At 39.7% G+C, this 21,994-nt stretch overlaps 1 protein-coding gene across 5 annotated transcripts in view; it reads left to right on the top strand.

The window, feature by feature from the left end:
- Nucleotides 1–5,947: 5,947 nt before the first annotated feature.
- Nucleotides 5,948–21,994, top strand: part of CPVL (carboxypeptidase vitellogenic like) — a 49,234-nt gene continuing 33,187 nt past the window's right edge. For 2 of the 5 annotated variants that reach the window (XR_004256932.1, XM_032236734.1), the window contains exons 1-3: nt 5,948–6,032; nt 13,895–14,100; nt 15,518–15,636. Coding sequence is in view for 4 of the 5 variants with exons in the window: in XM_032236734.1 (XP_032092625.1) it covers nt 13,911–14,100; nt 15,518–15,636 (309 nt within the window). In the remaining variant the exon portion in view is untranslated. The other 3 variants (XM_032236737.1, XM_032236735.1, XM_032236736.1) reach the window with 3 other exon arrangements.

The following is a 21,994-nucleotide window of genomic DNA, read 5'->3' as shown; positions in this document are numbered from 1 at the left end:
GTCATATACAAATGAGATGAGCAGCTATATAAATTCAATAAATAAATGAAAGCTATCCAGAGAAAAGTATTCCAGACAGCAGTAAAAATTCAGTTCCATATTTCCAGTCCCTTCCTTTTTCATAAATGTCTCAACAAACTTTGAGGTTATCATTTTTTTTCCTTTTTGTTTGATTTTGCAGACAACAACAAAAAACTTTCACAACACATGCTGGATAATGGTATCTTTCATCCCCCTTCTTTTCAAATAAAGAGAAAAACAAAAATGTAATAGATTTTATTGGAGGGTTAATAGCTGTTGAACCATAAACTCCTAGGCTACGTTCATAAATGATTCACTTCACCATAGCTGAAGTGCCAACTTTAGAACAAAGCATAATTGCAGATTATGGTTGACAATATGGTTTAACAAGTTATTCCAGTGTTAGTTTATAAATAATAGGGCATTTACACAACATGCCAAACTTGGTGAATAGGTTATTTGTGGCTTGGTAAATTGTTTAATCCAACCTGTTTGGCTTGTTCATATTTCAATATTACATGAATTCAAACAATAGAACTAGATAAAATAAGGTTCATCTGGGTCTTTCTTTTTTGTGCTGGGAATTGCATGATTTGTTTTCACTGTGGCCTAATTCATTTATGTGCTGGACCCTAATTAAATGAACAATTGTATTGCTGATTGTGTGAGATATTGAATCATGGTTCTTCAATTTATTATTTGCATAACACATTAACTATACTAGCTAACTTATCACAGTAAACTACAACTAACCAAACACAAGAGCATATAGGATTATAGCATGAGTTTTGGCTTTTTCTTTCATTTGCTTAGCTAATGAATTAGAAGCAAGAACAAATTCTAAGATGCATGGCAACATTTAAAAAATTTCATGGTTATATTGGGATCTAAAGATAGTTCCATCTAAAAATGCCAAGAGCATTTTAATGTAGTCACCCTGTTCAATGATACATATGCAATTAACTATGCCAGATAAATAAAAGAATCTTATAGGAGTTATTTCTTTTTGGCTAGTTTTTTCTAGCTCTTAAAAATTTGTGATCTCAGTATTTGACTTGGAAATAAGTTTTGGATTTTAGTGAGACTGACTTCTAATAATTATGATTATAAAAGTTTAGCAAAACAAAGTTTCAGAAAGTCTAGGCATGATCAATATCTTAGGAAAGCTGAAATTATGTTCCAGAAAGTTATTTTTTTTGTTTGAGTTCTAAAATGATAATAAACATGGAGAGATAGGAAAAACAATTATAAGGTAAATGAGTAACAGGAAGCAAGGAATTGTTTAAGCTGAAAGGAAATAAAACTGTCAAGAAAATTACATATGGAAAAGTACCAGGAGTAAGATATTGATCTTAGAAAGAGAAGTGATATATGGAATAATTGCAGTTCAATAGCCTTAAGGAAAAATTATATAGCACTTTTCTAGGTAATTCACCAATTAGTTAATGAATAACTGCATGTATATGACATTGCTATTTATTTTAAACTAGCTATATGTGTATTCCTGATTCTTTTATTAGTGTCATATTTGAATTTGTATCATTTAGCTTGATGTTGCATGCATCCATCTACTGTATTTTATTAATCATGACTTATTCAAGAAATTGTACTTAATGAAGCAAGAATTTGTCACAATCTAACAACACTCAAAGAAAGTAATTTTATCATTCTTGAATGAATAATGCTTACACTGTTATACAGTCCTATAAGAGTTACCTATTTGTCTGGAAGAATTTAGAGACCACTAGATGGCACCAAAAAATACTGTAAAGAAAGTTAATTCTGTTTAGTGTATTGCAGTTAGAGAAATGAGGTAGCATAACCTTCATGCCATGCACTTAGAATTTGGACTCAGTGAAGCTTAATTACAGGAAAGTAGATACAATTTCATGCTGCTTAAATGATGTGTGGGTACTTCTATAGCCAACATGTCAATCAATGATTCTGGTCACTTACAATTCAAAAATTGAATTTCTTGATATTTCACCTCCTGGCCCAAATTGTACATACATTAGGTAAAAAACGGGCTATTTGCAGCTTCAGGAATTGTATTCATTGTGTTAATCATTGTTACATATAGTGCAAATAGTTATTATGCAGCTTGTGACACATGGTGTTAGGATTAGAGACATTTAGCTGTCAAGTTACATGACCCTTGCACCCCTAACCCTTTAGGGAAAAAAACCCCAGGAGTGTTCAAACTTGACAGCTTTAAGACTTGTGGACTTCAACTCCCAGAATTCTTCCTCTCACTCTTCATCTTGATGATGTGCGGACGGGTGGGGGGAGAGAAAGGTGGAACCGGTTCTAAATGGCACTGTAGATTTGTGGAACCTCTTCTATAGAAGAGATTAGAACTGGCAGGAACCCACCCCTGCTACAGACCAATGTTGTAATAATCTGGAGTTTTGCTAGATAGAGAATGATGATTATTATGTTTGTCTAGCTTTGCTGCTATCTAGTGGTCCTTCAAGTTTTTAGAAGCCAGATACAATAGTCCAATCTATGGATAACAATTTTCTTATAAAATTTAAATCACAATGTTGGCATAACAAAATGAGATAAGACTTTGATGGGCATCAACATGATCTCCAAAATAAAAGTAGGATTTTTAAAATTAGGGTAATTTTGAAAATGACAATATAAAAAGATTGAAAAATTCCTCTGCATGTTGGGATCAGTTTTGAACAATCACTAAACATAGTAGTTATTAAGCAAGATTTATCTGTATATTACTGCAAAGGTGTTATAATCTTCAGCCTTAAAATCCAGACAAAAGAAGTGATAACAAACATACTTTATGTACTTACGTGATTTTTTTTTAGTTTTGAGATGGCATAGGATATAAGCCTGAAAGGATGACAGAATAAGGTAAACATAAACAGTATTTAACCTTAACAGTATTTAAGGTTGTTCTGGTTTCAGTTTCAGAATACAGGTAGTCCTTGATTTATAACCACAATTGAGTCTAAATGTATGTTCCTAAGAGAGACAGTCCTTATATGAGTTTTGCCTCATTTACAACCTTATCAGCCACAGCTGATAAATAAATCATTGCAATTACTAAGTTATAACACAACTGTTAAGTGAATCTGGCTTCCCCATTGACTTTGCTTGTCAGAAGGTTGCAAAAGGTAATCACATGACCCAGGGACACTGCAACTGTCATAAATAGAAGTTAATTGGCAAGCATCTGAATTTTGATCCATGACCACAATGCTACAACAGTATTACAACAGTCATAAGAAACATGGTTATAAGTTCCCCCTCCCCCCCCCAGTGTCATTGTATCCTAGAACGGTTATTAAATGAACTATTGTAAGGCGAGATCTTTGGAGCTTTCTGAGTTTGGCTGTTTTCTTGCAGATTTTTCATTAGCCAAACTAGGTAACATCATCATCACAAATGTTACCTAGTTTGGATAATGAAATGTCTGCAAGAAAACAAGCAACTCAGAGAGCACCCAGGACCTCTAATTTCAACCCTGAACTACAAATATTCTTCATTATTGGAACTGTTCTAACTGTTGATGACTAGCTGTTTATGAGCACAATTCCACTCACTCAACTTTTTCCTCATAATAGAAAAATGTAGCTGCTATTTAATCTGATTGAGTGGAAATAGAGGCAGGAAAGTTGGGGGATTGTGTTATTGTAACATGTCTTCAAATGCTCCAGAAGATTGTTCAAATGTAGTTGTAGATGTCAATCCCAATGTCAGGTGGAAAAGCAAATAAGCTTACAAACTTTTAAAATTGAAAACCATGGAACTGATATCTGTCTGACAAAAGAGGTATCTGATTGGGTAACAAAGATTGTCTACTTCTGATAAATGTCATCCAGAGTTATGAGAATGACACCAAATTTCCAGTTAAGCACTACTTATGTAATTGTTATTCAATCATAGCAATACCCAGTCATAATATCTATTTATGACTCATTCTCCTTCAGACAAATAGAGCAGCAGCCACAGGTAACCACCACTCTTGGAAGGATCCATTCTTAGCTTGGTATGATGTGGACCTCGTGATGCTACTGTAAGGCCATGAAGCACGGAAGACAAAATGCAGTGGAGGAAAGTGGAGTAGTAAAGTAAAAGATCTGGACTTGGCCTGGGAAGGAGTAGTAGAAGCAATAGAGAAGAATCATTTTCCCTGCTCCTTATTTGTCCACTGACAGTAAAAGTTTTGCAAGGGAGTTTAGAAGCGAGAAAGAGATGGAGGCAGGCTGCATAGATATACATGACTCATGAAAGAAGATTTATGAGGTCAATGTTCCTCAAGTCAGGCACAAAAATCCCTTGATGTGGGAAGATTTAGACAAGTGTTTCTCAACCTTGGCTACTTGAAGATGTCTGGACTCCAACTCCCAGAATTCCCCAGCCAGCATTCACTGGCTGGGGAATTCTGGGAGTTGAAGTCCAGACATCTTCAAGTTGCCAAGCTTGGTTCCACCACAAAACCATGGTAGACTAAAGCGCGTGTGACTAAAGCGCGGTGACAAAACTGCACCGTCAAAACCACGCGACAACAGCGCGCCGACAACAGCGTGCCGACAGAAGCGCGCTGTAACATAACCCTAAAAATAACCCTAAACCTAACCCTAAACCTACCCTAAACCTACCCTAAACCTAACTCTAAACCTAACCCTAAACCTAACCCTAAACCTTACCTTAAGTTAAATCGCGCTTCTGTCGGCGCGCTGTTGTCGGCACGCTGTTGTGGGCGTGCTTTTGACATCGCGGTTTTAGCGCCGCGGTGTTGTCGGTGCGCTTTTGATGTTCGCGGTTATGTTGTGCCACGGCCAAGATTGAGAAACACTGATTTAGACATTCTGATAGCCAAAGTAGACATGGCCACTTAGGCTTGGGGCTTCATGATTCAATAGGAGGGAACAAATTCTATAGTGGACCAGTTAGAGAACTTCAAGTTATTAGAGATCATCTTTCTGGTTCTTCCTGTGTGGGGCATAAGAGGTTTTCTTCCATTTTCAATGGAAAAATAATTTCTTGCTATATTTTTGGATGTAGCTTCAGCTTTCCAATAGCTGCCATTGGCTGAGGCACTGATGTGAGGATATACACTCAACGAAGTGTAAGAGTTTATCATGGAATTGACCAAAGGTGTGAATGAACCTGTGGAAGATTACAGGGTTACAAATGATTAAATATCCTTCGTTTCAATTTTTTTTGCATCAATATTTATGCTTTCAACTTTTCCTGCTCTTATCATTTCTATTCATCTAGAAGAGAGCTGAGGTATTTTAGGAATTAACAAGTGGGATTGGCATTGGGAATTATTTGTCTCAAATCCACCTTCAAGTGTGGAAGCTCACTGACTCTTACTCCAGGTTAGGCAAGAGTAATTTTTGTGAAGACAAATGGGAAGAAGGAACACTAAGAACATTGTCCCCAGCTTCTAAAGATGGAATATAAATGGGTACTGGATATTTTGATAGATTGCTTGTGTTTTTAAGGATGAAATGTTATGTCATCTTCAAGCTGTTGCTAACCAATCCCCCCCACCCCCATGTTCTTTTTGCTTAATTTTTCAATGGGGCTGATTACAAATAACTTAATGGGGTTTGAGCTACATAAATCCAAAACTAGGAGACATAGATCACCTTCACTTTAGTGTGGTCAACTATATGACAATACTTCATTATTTTGGAACACATAATTATCCATAATGAAGGTTTAGTTTGCTATACCAGATCTGCAAAAATCCAAATCATTAGAGTTTTCTGTACAGTATGCTGTGTTCTGATGCCAACCCAGATCTGGTGAGCCTTACACAAAACGTGGCACGAGTTATTGAGGAGTTATTGAACATTTGAAGCTTATTCCGACGCCGGGAAGCCCGTTTCACTTTAAAGAAGGGCGTGCGCCACGGGTTAAAAAGTGGGCAGGTTGATTGTTTTGAGCCCGCCTTTCCTTTTAGCAATGGAACTATAATAGGTTAAAAGAGTTGCTGTCGGCTTTCCTCCCCCCGAATTCGAGATCATTTGAGGCTGGTGAGTGAAGTCGATTAGATTGGTGCAACGGAATTATAGAAATGAGACTCTTGTAAACTAGCGCAGCCAACCGTCATAGGAGAACAACCGGCATGGAATAGCACCCGGGAAGGAAAGGAAGGGTAGGCTCTGCTTGGACTGCAGATGCTGATTGGATCCGCTCCGGTTGCGCTGCCTTTCCCAGATCTGTGAAAGGCGGAACTATTCCGAAGCGCAGAATCGCCTTCGCGCGCCTAGGAAAAATCTGGTACAAGATATGCGTAATTGCCGTGTCTAATTTGGAAAAGGAGCGCCGCTGCGGTTTTCCCAGGTCTCCCAATTTGACTGGAGAGGCCTTACCAAGTTAGCAATTACTGTCTCATAATTGGGTTTTATTATGGAACAACGACGATTCGTTTTCCTTCCTTTGCTCCTGTTTGGAACTCCCCGAGAGGGCCCCGAAAGAGGCCTGGATCAAATAGAGAAAATACATGATTCGATTTATTCAGAACAAACGTATTGGACATTAACTACGATAAGCCTATTGTTCTACTCAAATTCCATTGAGATCAGTGGGGATTTCCAAATAGATGATTGTTTGCAGCACCAGATGGATGAATGGAGTAAAAGAATGTCGGTGACAGTCAAAAGGGGAACTGCCAATCTCTAAATTTAGGAGTGGCTATGCTTTAATGGCCCTTGTGACAGGAAGCAAGATTTGCAGAAGTTGTGTAAGGTTTAAAGGTCTCCTTGTATAGCTGGATTACTAAATATCAGTTTAAATTGCTAACCTGTTTTTAGTAAGTAAAGAAAAATAAATATATAAAGAAGTAATTTTCCCTTCATCACCAGAAATATAAAATATAAACTTATTACTTATTTTAGAATACAATAAATGATCTCTTTTTCTTATATGCCATTTCTTATCTATAAACAAATCCTTTTTATTTTGTGGTTTACTTTGTCCATTAAAAATTATCTGAGATAACATTTATTTTAATCTCAATCAAATAAACTTACTTTTTATTCCTTCCTTTTACTTCTAACAATCTTGATCTTTCAAATTATTTATTATATTTTTAACTTCCCTTTGTTACATTATAGGTAACTCAGTTTAGTGTACATATCTAATATTCCTTGCTCCTTTTATTTTCCACAACATTGGCCAGCTCTCCTTGCTTATACATAAATGAGCTGCAACAGATGTTTCAGACTTCATAAGACAAAGACAGAATATAATAGAATTCCAGGTTTGCATCACTTCTTCAGAATTGTAAAGTAAAATATATAGAAACATTGGCACTGCCCACTTTTAATGACAAAAGTTAAAAGTGATCTACACTGTCTAATTGCTTGATTAGAATTGCTGTGTAGGATTGAATGGTAGGCATTGGATCCATGGAGTTTTCGTATGTTCACCGTCTTGATCTATTTGTAAAAATAATAATGGCAGAAAAATTAATTAATTTCTCATCTCACTTCTGCAGTTCAGTGTATTTTCCAGTACATCCTCCCACATGCACACCATATCAAAAAGGGCCTACTAGTTAAAATCTTGAAAGGGCATAGAAATAGCTGCTGAGCCTAATAGATGGTTCCAGAAAAATACATATTTGGGATCCCATTTATAGCTGCTCATTCGTCCCAATTAAAAAAAAATCACAGTAGCTTGCTATCATTGCCTGTTTTACCAAAGCCAGTGATGAATTATTTTAATACACCATCATCTCTGCTTTGTATCTCTCATTCTTTGATTGGATTTGATGCTTCCCTTGGATACCACGTGAAATAAATGATCATCTAACCATAATATTTGGCAAGTTAATACAGCTTAAATTGTCTATAACTGTTACGGCGAACCTATAGCATGCATGCCAGAGGTGGCATGCAACATCCTCTGATGGCTCATGAGCTGTCGCCCCAGTTCAGCTCCACTGCGCATACATGGGCGCCTCCCACCGACCATCTGGTCTTCGTGTCTCTACTTCGTGTCTCTACTATGCATGTGGGGCAAGGCACATGCAGGAGGGCTGCGAATGCATGTGCAGGGTGGGGCTCATGCAGGGAGCGCACAAGCATGCATGGGGATGAAGCATGTGCAGGAGGCCATGTGCATGTGCAGGGGGCTGTGCATGTGTGCAGGGGGTGGGCGCATGTGTGAGGACCATATGCATTGCATTTTGGGGGTTTGGGTGTGTGTACATGAATGCACATGTGCACACACTTTGGGCAGCCGGTCCGGAAAAGGTTAGCCATCACTGGTCTATAATATTTCAAAACTCTAAGGGAATTTGAAATACATGACTCTTTCTTTGAAATTAATACTTCTACTTCTTTAACAATTAATCCAGTGGTGCAGTTGTATACAGATGTAGGCAAGGAAGATTTTGTTTACCAAGTATTTGTTTTTCCGTTCCTGGAATGTTTTAGAAGTTTTGGATTACAAATTCAACTCTTCCCAATCATTCATCTTCAACACATACCAATAGCATGTAATATAGTTCAATTCACTTGAGGTGCTAATTAGTCTACCTTAAATTCTTTCTATATACGAACTGTTGGATTTGAATCAGAATCCCCCTGATAATTTATTAACTTTGCTATTGTGCTAAGAATTTTTTGTCTGGACTCTGGCAGTATGTATATAATATACATTGGTTTTCAAGTAGTGTGATATATGTCTGCAGTTAATATGAATAAACCACATCTGACCAATGACAGCAAGTTAGTTTATATAATAGGCTAAGTCAAACAAACCACATTACAATTCAGTGCAGTACTGTATATGAATCCATTTTGTAAGTATTATATCGAATAATCAAGAATGTATTACATACCATATTTTTCAGAGTATAAGACGCACTGGAGTATAAGACGTACCAAGTTTTGAAGAGGCAATTTTTTAAAAAAAGTAGATAGGTAGATAGAGGGATGGAGAGGAAGAGAAAGAGAGAGAAATACAGTGGGTAGGTAGGTGGGGAGAGAGAGAGAGAGAGAGAGAGTAGGTAGGTAGATAGATGTTTCCAGGTGTATTTATCTATATGCTGGAGGAGGAAATTAATGACAACCTGTAGCACCTGCTGGCACAGCACTTGACCAATGTAATTCTCATCAACCACACTAACTAAATAGCTTTCCGAAAGGGGGGGGTTTGTACTCTGCAAACCTCCCTCAAACGGCCCATTTTTTGTGAAAACGGGTGCATTTTTTCCAAAAGAAGGCATGAATAGCCTTGGGGGGAGGGTTTCAGAGTGCTCCTGGGGGGTTGAGGGGGTCAGAAAAGAGCAAAACATTGCCTGTTTTTCATGAAAACAGGCCTTTTTTGTCAAAAAAATCGCATGCATAGCCTTATGGAGGCTTATAGAGTGCTGCTGCAGGTTGGGTGAACAAAAATGGCCCATTTCTCTCTCATTGCTGCCCTTTCCAGCCCCAAGGAGATCTCTGAAAACCTCCATAAGGCTATGAACGGCCATTTTGGTGAAGGTGGCAGGGCTTCAGGAGGCAAAAAATGCTGTATTCAGTGCATAAGAGGCACCCAGATTTTCAGCCTCTTTTTAGAGGAAAAAAAGTGCATCTTATACTCTGAAAAATACAGTATATAGTTGGCAATACAATCTACTAGAACAACTTTATATAACCTTACTATATAGTATTAAAAAGTGTCACTAAGGATTTTTATTCATTTATTTGGGTTAAAATAGTTTTAAAGAAATTGGAAAAATTACTAAACAATCTTACACACTAAATTGTGTTGATTGTTTTACAGACATATTTCATTTTTGTAACTTAATTCAATTTAAGCAATCATTTACAAGCTTACCATTTCCCAAGAATGTGTAACAAAACACAGGAAAACAGTTTTTTCATATAATCAGTGTTATTTATAAATATGCCTTTGCTTTTTCAAATCTGGTGCTTGGGTAAAAGAATCATATCTTATTGAGGCCAGAGAAGTGAGAACTCTTGTTCCTGGATTAGTTGTATGTGGCACAATATGGAACAGTCATAGATAACTTTTAATACCAACTTTTGACAATTATTATATTACATTTTCAAAAAGAACTTAGAATCTAAACCCTTTTACATAAAAGCTTAATTAAATCAAAATCACCTTAATAAAGAACCATTAAGATCATTGTAATTTAATTTTTTAGTAATACAAGTAGACATTGCCCATTTGACAAATCCTCTTTTAAACTTACCGTATATACTCGAGTATAAGCCGAGTTTTTCAGCCCACTTTTTGGGCTGAAAAAAGCCGCCTCGACTTATACTCGAGTCTACAACTGGATCCGGCAGTGCTGTTGCCTGTTGGAGGAGGAGGAGGCGAACCAGCCTGCCACCGCCGGCCACCGCCAGCCCCGCCGCTCTTCCCGACCCCTTCCAAGCCCCACAGTCCAGCGGATGGAGCAGAAGCAGCCCCGGGGCTTCGCTGCTGCTCCCCGCATTTTCTGCACGGGGATCCCTTGGAGAGCATCAGCGAAGCCCCGGAGCTGCTTCTGCTCCATCCGCTGGACTGTGGGGCTTGGAAGGGGGTGGGAAGAGCGGCGGGGCTAGCGGTGGCCGGCGATGGCAGGCTGGTTCGCCTCCTCCTCCTCCAACAGCACTGCCGGATATCCGCCCAACGCTGCGGGGGCGCCAGCGGGAGCTTTGGCGGCTTCACCTCAGCCGCAGCGCTGGGCAGCAAATGTGCTGGTGCTGTTGGAGGAGGAGGAGGCGGCGGCAGCAATAGCACCTGAGGACAGGACAAGAAGCAATGGAAACTTGTCAGAAGGAGACTCAAGCTGGAAATAAGGAGAAATCTGACAGTAAGAACAATTAAAATCCTAGGAAAATGTCCTTTCATGAAAAATTACTTTTTCAGTTAACTCTGCCTGACATTAGTTGGGTGAACAGAAATATTAGTTGGCCAATTCTAAAAGGGAGCACCAGAAAGAACTTAAAATATTTTTTAAGAGAGCTGGGTTTTTCATTTATATTATATGTATGAACAGAATTAACACAAATTGCAGATACCAATCAAACATAAAGAAAAAAAGGATGAAATAATGCTCATTTTTAAAAACTCAGTGAAAATAAAAACAATATACCAAGAAGGTGGCATACTGGTTGTGATTTGATCTCTTCGGGGGATCCCGGGGATCCCCTATACAAGTATTTTAATATTGCAGACTTGCAGTATTATAAGTCATACTGATATTATAGAACACTTTAATTAAGCGGGTCCCTTGAATAAACATAACTTTGAGTTTCAAATAACACTGATTTTTTATTTTTGAAATTTACCATAGCTGCTGCATTTCCCACCCTAGGCTTATACTCGAGTCAATAACTTTTCCAGCTTTTTGGGGTAAAATTAGGTGCCTCGGCTTATATTCGGGTCGGCTTATACTCGAGTATATACGGTAGTTTAAGTGAGAGGAAGTACCTTATTTTGATCTATAGTACTGGGGAATAACAAGTTCAGTCCTTTTCTATAATGGAAAGCAACATTGTACACTTGGAATAGCTGTTGATTGAATTTGGCCTTCTTGGTTTCATTTGTGTTCCCTGGGTAGAATTACTTAGAAATCTAAAAGCATTTCTGTTACTGTTGATTGAAATCCATTCCTCTCCAGTATGACTGGGGATCCAATTTTGTACTTTTCATTTCTAAATGACTTTAATAGCATGACCATATTGTTGAGAAAGAACTAAAACCAGCAATGTTTCAGTCTTTCTTTTGAGCTCATTAATGACACATCTAGTACAGGTAACCATAAATACTATTACTAATCATACTAATATTTTTTTTAATTAATACTGAAGTAGTTTCTGAATCCAAACAAAATCCAGAATGAGAGATCAAGCCATTAAAAGACAAATATTATTGTCAGTTAATATATCGGAAAGCCTAATTATAAAAATGAGTGATTTTCATATGCCTAAGACACATCAGAAGTGGGGCCTTGTATTTCTCATCTCAGACAAAGTCCTCTTTCAATCACTAAAGAATGGTAGTTGATCAGTTGTAGGCAGGCTAGATGTCTCCTGATGTCAATATAATGAGAGATGTTCTTTAGTTAGACCTTCAGATAATATAATCACATTACAGTGAGGCTTGAGGTAAGGATGAATTAAGCACGATATTAACTATGTATAGTCAATCTCTGGGAATTCTTTTCATTTAAAATTTAATAGCATTCATTCATTTTATATGGACCTTAACTAAAAAGGCTTGTATAGCAGTATGCAAAGCCTTAAGTACATAGCATGAACGATCTGCTTAAGAAAAACTGCGAGGAGGAAAACAGTGTCTGTTGGAATTAGGCAGTACTGAAACTGAATCAAATAAATAATTCCTAAAGTTACTATTTTTACCCATCTGCCAGTTATAGTGAAAGAAGTGAAGATGGTACAATGGAGTGTTGATGGTTGGTGTCATGGAGTTGTGTTCTCTGTGGTTGAATGGAGGTCTATCAAGTGACAAAACTTGTGCTGTGATGCTCACTTCAATGTTTACATGCTTGTGTTGACATTGCAATACAAATATGAAAGTGTGGAGCTTGTATCATCATGATGCAGATTTTGTAATTTTGACTAAGTGATGCTTTGCTATGTAAATGTCATACTAGTCTTTGACTTACAACCACAATTGAGCCCAAAATTTCTGTTGTCAAGTGAGTCATTTGTTAAGTGAATTTTGCCTCATTTTATGACCCTTCTTGCCTCAGTTGTTAAGTGAATCACTGCAGTTGATGTTAGTAATCCAGTTGTTAGTGAATGTACCTTCCCATTGACTTTGCTGGCCAGAAGGTTGCAAAAGGGTCACATGACCTTGGCTCACAGCAATGGTCATAAATATGAACCAGTTGCCAAGCATCTGAATTTTGATCACATGATCATGGGGATGTTGCAAAGTTCGTGACTGAAAAATGGTCATAAGTTACTTTTTTCCAGTTCTGTTGTAACTTTGAATGCTATAGTTGAAACCAGAGAGCGAGAGCTGAAATATAATATTTCTCTGAAGAAGAAATGCCTTTTTTAATTTTGTGGAATCACTAACAAGGCCTTGAAAATGATCCACAGAATGGGGCAGATGCTTGTACGTGTGGAGTGAGAAGAAGCTTAACCTGCTTAGGCTTCATAGTACTGCCATTTTTATTTATATTTGGTACAGAAATGGATAGAAAGAGAAATCACAGTGTTATAGTATAATATAATTGCAATAGTTCCTTGAACTATTTTTTTACTAGATAAAGTTTAATAACTTTCAACGTCGCTGTACTAATATAGTAACTATAATTCAAGTGCAAGATTATGTCATAATTATGTTTTACCTGTTACTGATAACAGATAGTCCTCACTGAATGATCACTTCTATAGCAGCCATTCAAAGTTATGATGGCACTGCTTGAGGGGGACTTATGACAACTCATAGTTGTCCCCACAATCATGTGATTGTGATTCAGGAGCATAGTAACTGGCTCACAATTATTATGTTGCAGCATCCTGTAATTGCATTGTCAATATTTGCAACATTCACTGCTGATGTCTAACAAGCAAAGTCAATGGGAAATTTGGCAGGAGGTCGCAAATGGTCATCACTTGACTATAAAATATTGTGTGATAATCATCTAACTATGGTTAACTGGGATTGCCATCATAACTCAGTACAGTATTGTAGAGTTGGGCCTTATGACCATATTGCTCAGCAACAAACTTGCCAATCCCAATTACCATTGTTAAGTGAAGACTACCTATAGGAGAAGAAAGGGAAGTAACTCTGTGGAAAATATCACATCCTGGAATATGGTTGGCATGACAGGAATCTGGATTGTTTCAACAAGACCACTGTAGCTAATTTTCATTTTTAATTACTGCTTTATTTGATTCCTTTCAAGGTAACCAAGTGAAAAGATGTGCAAGATAACGGCTTTACTGGCTTTGCTAAGCCTGATTTTCTCCTTAGAATTAAGCAGCTGCCATGTACGATGGAGTGCCATGGGAAGTATTTTTAGAAGACTAAAATATGCTTTGCCATCACAAGGAGATCCTGGACAACCACTGTTTCTAACACCTTACATTGAAAGTGGTGAAACTGAGGAAGGTAAAATTGGTTTATAAAGATGACATTTAAAAAAAAAACTTAAATCATGCAGAAAAATAATATTTCCTGTGCCTCCAGCTTTTCTGCAGTGTCTGCACATAATCAATCTAAAACTGTGCAAAGGATTCTCAAGATAATTTTTGTAAAATGCACTTTTTATTGGATTGCTCAAGCAGCTGTGACTTTTGCAAGTTCCCCCCTTTTGTGGGAGCTGTTCCCAGTTATGCCTGCATAAAAGTACATGTATAACCACTTCACATTTTTTTTACTGCCACATGTTGCTTGTTTATTCTTATCCCTATTAAAATCCAGTGGTTACAACAGTAAGATTTTAGAATGTATTTTAAACTTTGCATTAGGTTTACTTGAAACTTCACATAAATTTAGTTGAACTGGAGGAATGTATCTTACGTTTATTCTCTTTCTATCATTGTTTGGATTGTGGACCACCCAGATCTATAGAGTAAAAATGCAGACAAATTTCCAGTTTTTTTTTTTAACATTTATCACAGGTCATGTTACAGTCTGGATATCTGTATGGATACAAGTTGAAGAAAACAAAAACTTTTGAATATATTGTGTTTCCAGTCGCCAAGCTATAATACTGTTTTACAGGAAACCAGAAGAACTGGAATCCTTTCTCACTTTTCATACGTGTGGGCAGTGATGCATACTATTGTTCCAACTTTTAAGTGAAATTTTCTCACCTTTAAGCTTTAAATTAAGAATGCAAAGTCAGCATTGTGTGATAAGGGTAATTATGTCTTCCCATGGAAAGAAAGATGTAAACTTTCTTACTGTTGTCATATCAATCTGAGCCAATATACTTACTGGCAAATTATCAGAAGTTCAGCTTTTTTATTCATTTCGTCTTTCTTGTAATCTCAACAAACATTTTTTGAAATCCATCATTACAGCAAGAGAAAGTATATTTATAAACAACCCAGATCCTTGTAATACTTACATGAAGCCATTATGTCTTTATGTCATTATGTTTATACCAGTTTTTCACTGTTGCTCAATTAGAATAAGTGGTACAAAATTTAAATAATAATAAAAATTAAAATATTTTTTTTACTTTTTAAAATTAAATATTTCTTTCTGGGTAAACATAATAGTTTTGTTCAAATTGTGCACAGCTGGTAATATGGCCCCACAAGATAATTTAACAAATGTTAAAATATAAAGGAAGTTTGTTATTTATATACATTATATATGTTTTATACGTAGCCCATGGCAATTCTTGTTGACTCAATATGGTACAGACAAGCCAAACAACCATGCATTAGGATGATTGGACTGATGAAAATGTTAAACTTTGTATGCACAAATCTTTATATTGTATATATTCAGGCTCTTGAATTCTTGTCCAATCCTTCATTTAAACAATGATAATGATTTAACCATTCTTTCAAAGGAAGGCAATTAAGCCTAGTGGAACATCTCCCAGGACCTAATGTGAAGAGTTATTCGGGCTATCTGACAGTCAACAAAACTTACAATAGCAACCTTTTCTTCTGGTTCTTTCCTGCTCAGGTAGGTACAGAATATTTTTCATCTTTTGGAAGATGAGATTAGAAAGGCAGTTCCTTTCCATAGTGTGGGTACATCTGATATTAAAGGAACCTTAAGCCCATAGAAGTGCTAAAAAGAAACCCTGCATCATCATTTATCATTTTTAGACAAATGATTCTCTTGTTATCATTTTTTAGATAAATGATTATCTCTGTATATCTGTAGTTCTATGTTGCTATGAATAGATTTATATCAGAAAGAAAGTTTTCGGCTACTATAGTCAATAACATTATGTGCTATGTATAGTATGTTAATATGTTAAATGCTGGGAAAATAAAACACCTCAATTATTTTAATACATATACACACTGATGATCCATGTAGAATAAAATTTTAATGTAACATTGGGACAATTTAAAAGTTGACCTCAGATTTACTTTATTATTTTTTAATTAAAAGAATGATGTGATTGAGCTCCCTTCCCCACTCCATGTATATTGGAAAGGTACGTTTATAAAGCATCATGAAATTGTTTCCTGATTAGATGTACAATGACAATCTGTTGTTTAATTATGGATGTTTGAGACCAAAAATGATAATGATGTAAATGTTCAAATATACAAATAATAGATACTGCAAATATCTGATTACTGTGCTAACTTGTAAGCCTTGATTTATAAAACCATGGTAGCTGAGGTTCACATAGATTGCTAAGTCAAAATCAAATAAGCCATCATATAGTATCATATGTGAATCCAGCCATCGAGGAATACTTGCAAAAGGGCACAAATTACTATGAATTTATGCCAATAAGCCTGAAATATTTTATCTTTCTTAAACGTTTATTAGCATGCTGCAAATTCTAAGGCTTCTTGGGTTATGTGAAAATATAGTTTGGAACAAGAATACCAGTACAAGTTAAAGTTAAAACATGAATTGCTCTGTTAATAATGTAGTTGCAATCTCAAGTGATTGTGATGGTGGTGGCTCTATTCTTGAGTTTATTCCATTTCCATTTATTTGATATAATGGATATAAGAGAGGAAAAAAAGTATTGACAATAATAACGTTTTATTTAGAGGAGAATATGAATATTTCTGAATAGAGGTGGAGATAGCATCCATACATGGGTTGACACTGTACGCTCTCTGATTGGACTGAGTTTGATTAATAATTAATTAATATTCTTTATTTGTGGGTAGCTTCACCCAGCTTTCGACTCAATCCACTCTGAAAGATAGATGTGTTATCCATTTCTCTGTCTCTTACAATTGGTTTATTCTGACTAAGTTGGCTAATTTATTAATCTAAATTAATTCCGGATTCTGGACTTTGAATCTACTCTGGTGTGAGTACTGTTGATATTAATGCAAGAAGAGTGGGGCCAGTTACAGGGGCCTTGGGCCCATAAGAACTCTCTCCCTGAGGCACCAACGTTGAGCCTCAAGCCCACAGATGGAGGGGTGCGACGGGCTCTGATAGTCTTCCAGCACCAGGACTATTAAATTTGTCACACCTGCCTTGTCGCTCAGCTGTCAGTCATGAGGTATCTCGCTGAAGCTTCCACCTGCTCTGTACACCTGCGTTTGTGGCTTTAGCCACGAGGCTGCTGAGACCGAGCTTCCCTCCATAGAGCCGCTTCAGTGCCGCTTGACACTAGAAAGAGGAGTGGCGGCGGCACAGTCGGCTTTGAGAGCTGCGGTGATATTTGAAGCCTGGGGGAGATCGTTTAGCTGGCTGATTACAGCACGCAAGCCCGAATTGACCTTAGAACTCCCTTTCGGCTTTAACCACAGCAGCGAAACTGAATCTTGAGAGGGACCGTTTGGCCGGCAATTGACAGCACGCTGGCCCGATTTGCTCCTGCTGCCCAATCACTCTAGCACTGCCCAGAACAACAGAAAAGGTGTGAACCACCATTTTGCAGGCCAATTAACTGGGATAATGATGCGGACACCATTTTGGGGGCGGTGTTCTTCCAGGGATTCAAGATGACAGTAGTATGGCTGGGCCATTCCCAGAGACTGATAGGGACAGCCAGGATGCAGGACCTGGTTTATGGGCCATAGTACAGGCCCCACATTCTCCAGCATTACTTTCCATCTCCCAAGGGGGCAGAATGGCCAGGTCCCACAGCAAGGGCTTCAAGGCTACAAGTAAGAGCTCTAAATCTAAAACGGCCTCAAAATCGGCCACAAAGATGCCCAAACCCCAGGAGAAGGTTAGCCTTTCGCACCACTCCTCCTCCTCTTTCTCCAAGGCTGAACTATCCCAGCCAGGAGACTCTAGCCCCAGTTGCCGGTCTCCCTTGTACTTAGAAACAATTTCTGGCCCATTCAGCCTGATGCTGCCTATCAACATGGCCAGGCTTTGGGGACTCATCCCAGGTTCTCACAGCTCCAGAGGGTCGCGAACACAGGACAGAGTTGTTGAGGCTTCTTTTATGCCCACCGCAGCAGGCCTCCGTCCTGAGTGGCAGATGCTGGTCATGGCTCCAAATTTCCAAGACATAATTGCAGAGGCCATCAAGCCGGGCATTGGGGCTTGATGGCAGCATCCTTAATGACCCCTCAGGGTTTCCTCCAGGCACAGACCAGTCCAGCCTTAGTTGGAAACAGGTCCCCGGTTCACTCCCACCACAGTCAGTCCCCTGTCTCTAAGGAAGGGGAAATCAGGCAGAATTGTCAGAAGATGAGGGTGCGGTCCCAGACAAACCTACCTGTGTGGACTTTCCCCCCTACCTTATTTAAGCCATTATGCAAGGTTAAGGCTGCATCCAAACTGGGCAGTTGGAGGCTTCCACGGCTCCGACACAAGGCCCATCTGCCAGTGCCCTATTTACTGATACTGAGCATAAATTGGAGATGGAGACCATTCCTGCACCTCAGCTGTTTGTCGACATGGTGCAGACACAATGTTCAGTACTTACGTCAGGCTCTTCTGTCTCTTCCAATGATAGGCGGTTTATAATGAGGCTCAAGACCTTGATAAAATTCTGCAGTGGCCCACCATAGATGCCCCCATTGAAGCTTTGTACACGAACACGACAATGCCAGGCTCGCAGGAGGAGGTCCTCAAGCCTGAGGGCAAGAGAGCCGACCAGACCCTGCATAGAGGACACCAAGCGATGGCTTGGGTGGTTCGGGCCTCAATTGCTGCCTCCTTTTTTTCCAGGTACAGCTTCTTCTGGCTGCAACAGCTCCAGAATAGGCTCCCAGCCAGTGATTCCAGGGTGCACCAGGACCTGAATAAGATTGTGGCTGCGGTGCAATTCTCCTCAGACACTACCCTCAGCGCCATGAGATTTGCATCTCAGGCTATGGCTTCTTCTGTGGCTTTCTGTAGACTTCTTTGGCTACAGCAGTGGCAGACAGAACTGCGGCATAAATGGCGTTTAGATTTAAAATGGCTTAATAGATATGTTCGTAATAAAAGGTTTAAAATGCATTCTTTACAAATTATATTGGAAGGGGTGAGACAATTCGAATTTCTCACCTCAGTTGATTTATCAGAGGCATACTTGCACGTACCTATCCTCCAGGATCACTGCCAGTTTTTGCGGTTTTGTTATGGAAATTGTCATTACAATTTCCAATACAGGCCCTTGCCCTTCGGCCTTTCCTTGGCTCCCTGTGCATTTACTAAGATTTTGGCAGCACTGGTGGGCCACCTGTGAACCATACCTATCCGGGTACAATGTTATCTTGGTGACATTTTAGTACAATCGGTCTTGCACGAGGTGGCCAAACAGGACCTCTCTGTTACACTACAAATATTTCAGGCTCATGGATTCTCGGTAAATACAGCTAAGAGCCACTTCAACCCCACCACCAGGATTCTTCACCTGCTTGGATCGACATGGGCGGGACAGGTATTTATCTCCGAAGAGAAGCTGGACAGCCTCTGGCTGGTTTCGCAAGTGGAAAAAGAGACTAAGGTTTCATTAGCCACTATCAAAGCTGCTAGGAAAGATAGTGTCAGACATCGCAATTATCCACCAGGCCCGTCTGCACACCAGGAATCTGCAATAGTTCCTTCTGCATTTCAAATGAAGTGAACCAGCACATCTCAGGCGAAGGTGAGCATATCAAAGGAGGTTCGTAAGTCGTTCCGATGGTGGAGATCCCTGGCCATCACTAAGGGATGCCATTTTAAAGTGGATAACAGGGTTACTATTACCACGGATGCCATTGTCCATAGCTGGGGGGCACATCTGGGGACACAGATAGCACAGGGCCAATGGAGTCCAGAGGAGGCAGCCCAGAGCACAAATTTGTAGAGCTCAGAGCCATATGCCTGGCCTTCCGGATATTCTCCCACTCCATCAGAGGGGATCATGTCTTAATTCTAACTGATAATATGACTGATAAGGCACATGTGAACAGGCAAGGGGGAACCAGATAGAGACAACACATGAGGAAGGGTAGTGTCCTGGGCTGCTGGGCAGAGGACCACCTCTCTTCTATTTCGGCTGAACACATCTCAGGGGTGGAAAATGTTTGAGCCGATTGGCTAAGTCGGGCCACAGTTGACTAAGCAGAATGGAGACTGCACCCTTGTATCTTCCAGGAGATCACACAGTACTTTGGGATTCCAGTTATGGACATGTTTGCTTCCCCAGACAATTCACAGCTGCCCAGATACCTTATGAGGTTCTACATGCCGGGAGCAGAGGGAGTGGATGCCCTTTGTTGTCCCTGGCCTTGAGGGATCCTATACGCTTTTCCACTGATCCCACTGATAGCCAGAGTCATCCGCAGGGTCATCTCCATCAGGGCAGAGGTCATCCTCCTTGCCCCACACTAGCCATGTCGGCTGTGGTTTGTGCACTTATGAACATTGTCCATGGAGAGATCCTGGAGGATCCCGTCAGACTGGTGTCCCTCAGTCAGGAGTCACTGGAGCATCTGGACCCTCAACGGCTCCAGCTGACAGCGATTGAGCAGGCCACTTTAAGACATGACAACTTCTCCTCCAGGGTCATAGACACGATATATGTCTCTAGAAGGCCCTTCATGGACAGTATTTATAGTGCTACCTGGCAGACTTTCTGTACCTGGTGCTCGATTAAGACCATGGTTCCTACCTCCTCATCTGTCCCTCAAGTCCTGGAGTTCCTCCAGGATGGTTTGGAAAAGGGTTTGTCCCTCAATACAATCAAAAGGCAGGTGACAGTTCTGGCTACAATATTTACCTGTGGAGGGGATCAACCCCTATCACAACACCCCACTGTACAGAAATTCTTAAAAGGGATGACCAATCTCAAGCCACCTGCAGTTTACACGTACCCCACATGGGATTTGCCAAAAGTGCTCACAGCTCTCACGAAACCACCTTTTGAGCCCCTCCTCACTATCCCGCTGCAATTCCTCACCTGGAAGGTATCCTTCCTGGTAGCCATCACCTCCGCCAGGAGGATCTCAGAACTGCATGCCCTGTCTGTTAGAGAGGACTTGTGGTGCTCAAATTAGATCCCTCCTTTGCACCCAAGGTTAGTTCATGGTACCACAAGGCACAAGAGGTTGTCCTACCAAATTTCTGTCCGTCCCCAACCTGGCTTTTAGAAGAACAGTGGCATAAACTCGATGTTCGCCATGCTCTAAAAATCTACATAGCAATAGCAATAGCAGTTAGACTTATATACCGCTTCATAGGGCTTTCAGCCCTCTCTAAGCGGTTTACAGAGTCAGCATATTGCCCCCAACAACAATCCGGGTCCTCATTTTACCCACCTCAGAAGGATGGAAGGCTGAGTCAACCCTGAGCCGGTGAGATTTGAACAGCCGAACTGCAGAACTGCAGTCAGCTGAAGTAGCCTGCAGTCTGCATTTAACCACTGCGCCACCGCGGCCTACATCCACTGGATGTCAGAATTCCGACAATTAGAGTCCCTCTTCATCTCTTTCCAGCCCACATTACTGGGGCAGAAAGTATCAGTATCTATAATATGCATATGGGTCATAAAATGTATAGCTATGGCGTATGAATCTAATCAGGAGTCTGCTCATAGGGGTGTCACCGCTCATTCGACAAGGAGCGCAGCCACCATTGTTGCTTGGGCTATGCAAGCATCCCTAGAGGAGATTTGCAGGGTGTCCTCATGGGCGCCGTCCTCACCCTTTATAAATAATTATAAATCAGATAAATTTGCATCAGCAGACATAGCATTTGTTCGTAGGGTTTTGCAATAGGTCCATTCTGACAGATGATTCGGACCAGTCTTACTCCCTCCCATGGGGGGCAGTATAGCTTTGGTATGTCCCATGCATGGATACCATCTCCACCTCTATTGAGAAAGGGATTTGGTACTTGCCTGATACACCTCTTCTAATAAGGTGGAGATAGCCTCCAACCCCCCCCCCCATCTAGCGATTGGTCC

This window comes from Thamnophis elegans, chromosome Z, assembly GCF_009769535.1.
Source record: "Thamnophis elegans isolate rThaEle1 chromosome Z, rThaEle1.pri, whole genome shotgun sequence".
NCBI classification, from domain to species: domain Eukaryota; kingdom Metazoa; phylum Chordata; class Lepidosauria; order Squamata; family Colubridae; genus Thamnophis; species Thamnophis elegans.
The sequence above is the reverse complement of the archived record's forward strand: the minus strand, read 5'-3'. Positions and strand labels throughout refer to the sequence as shown.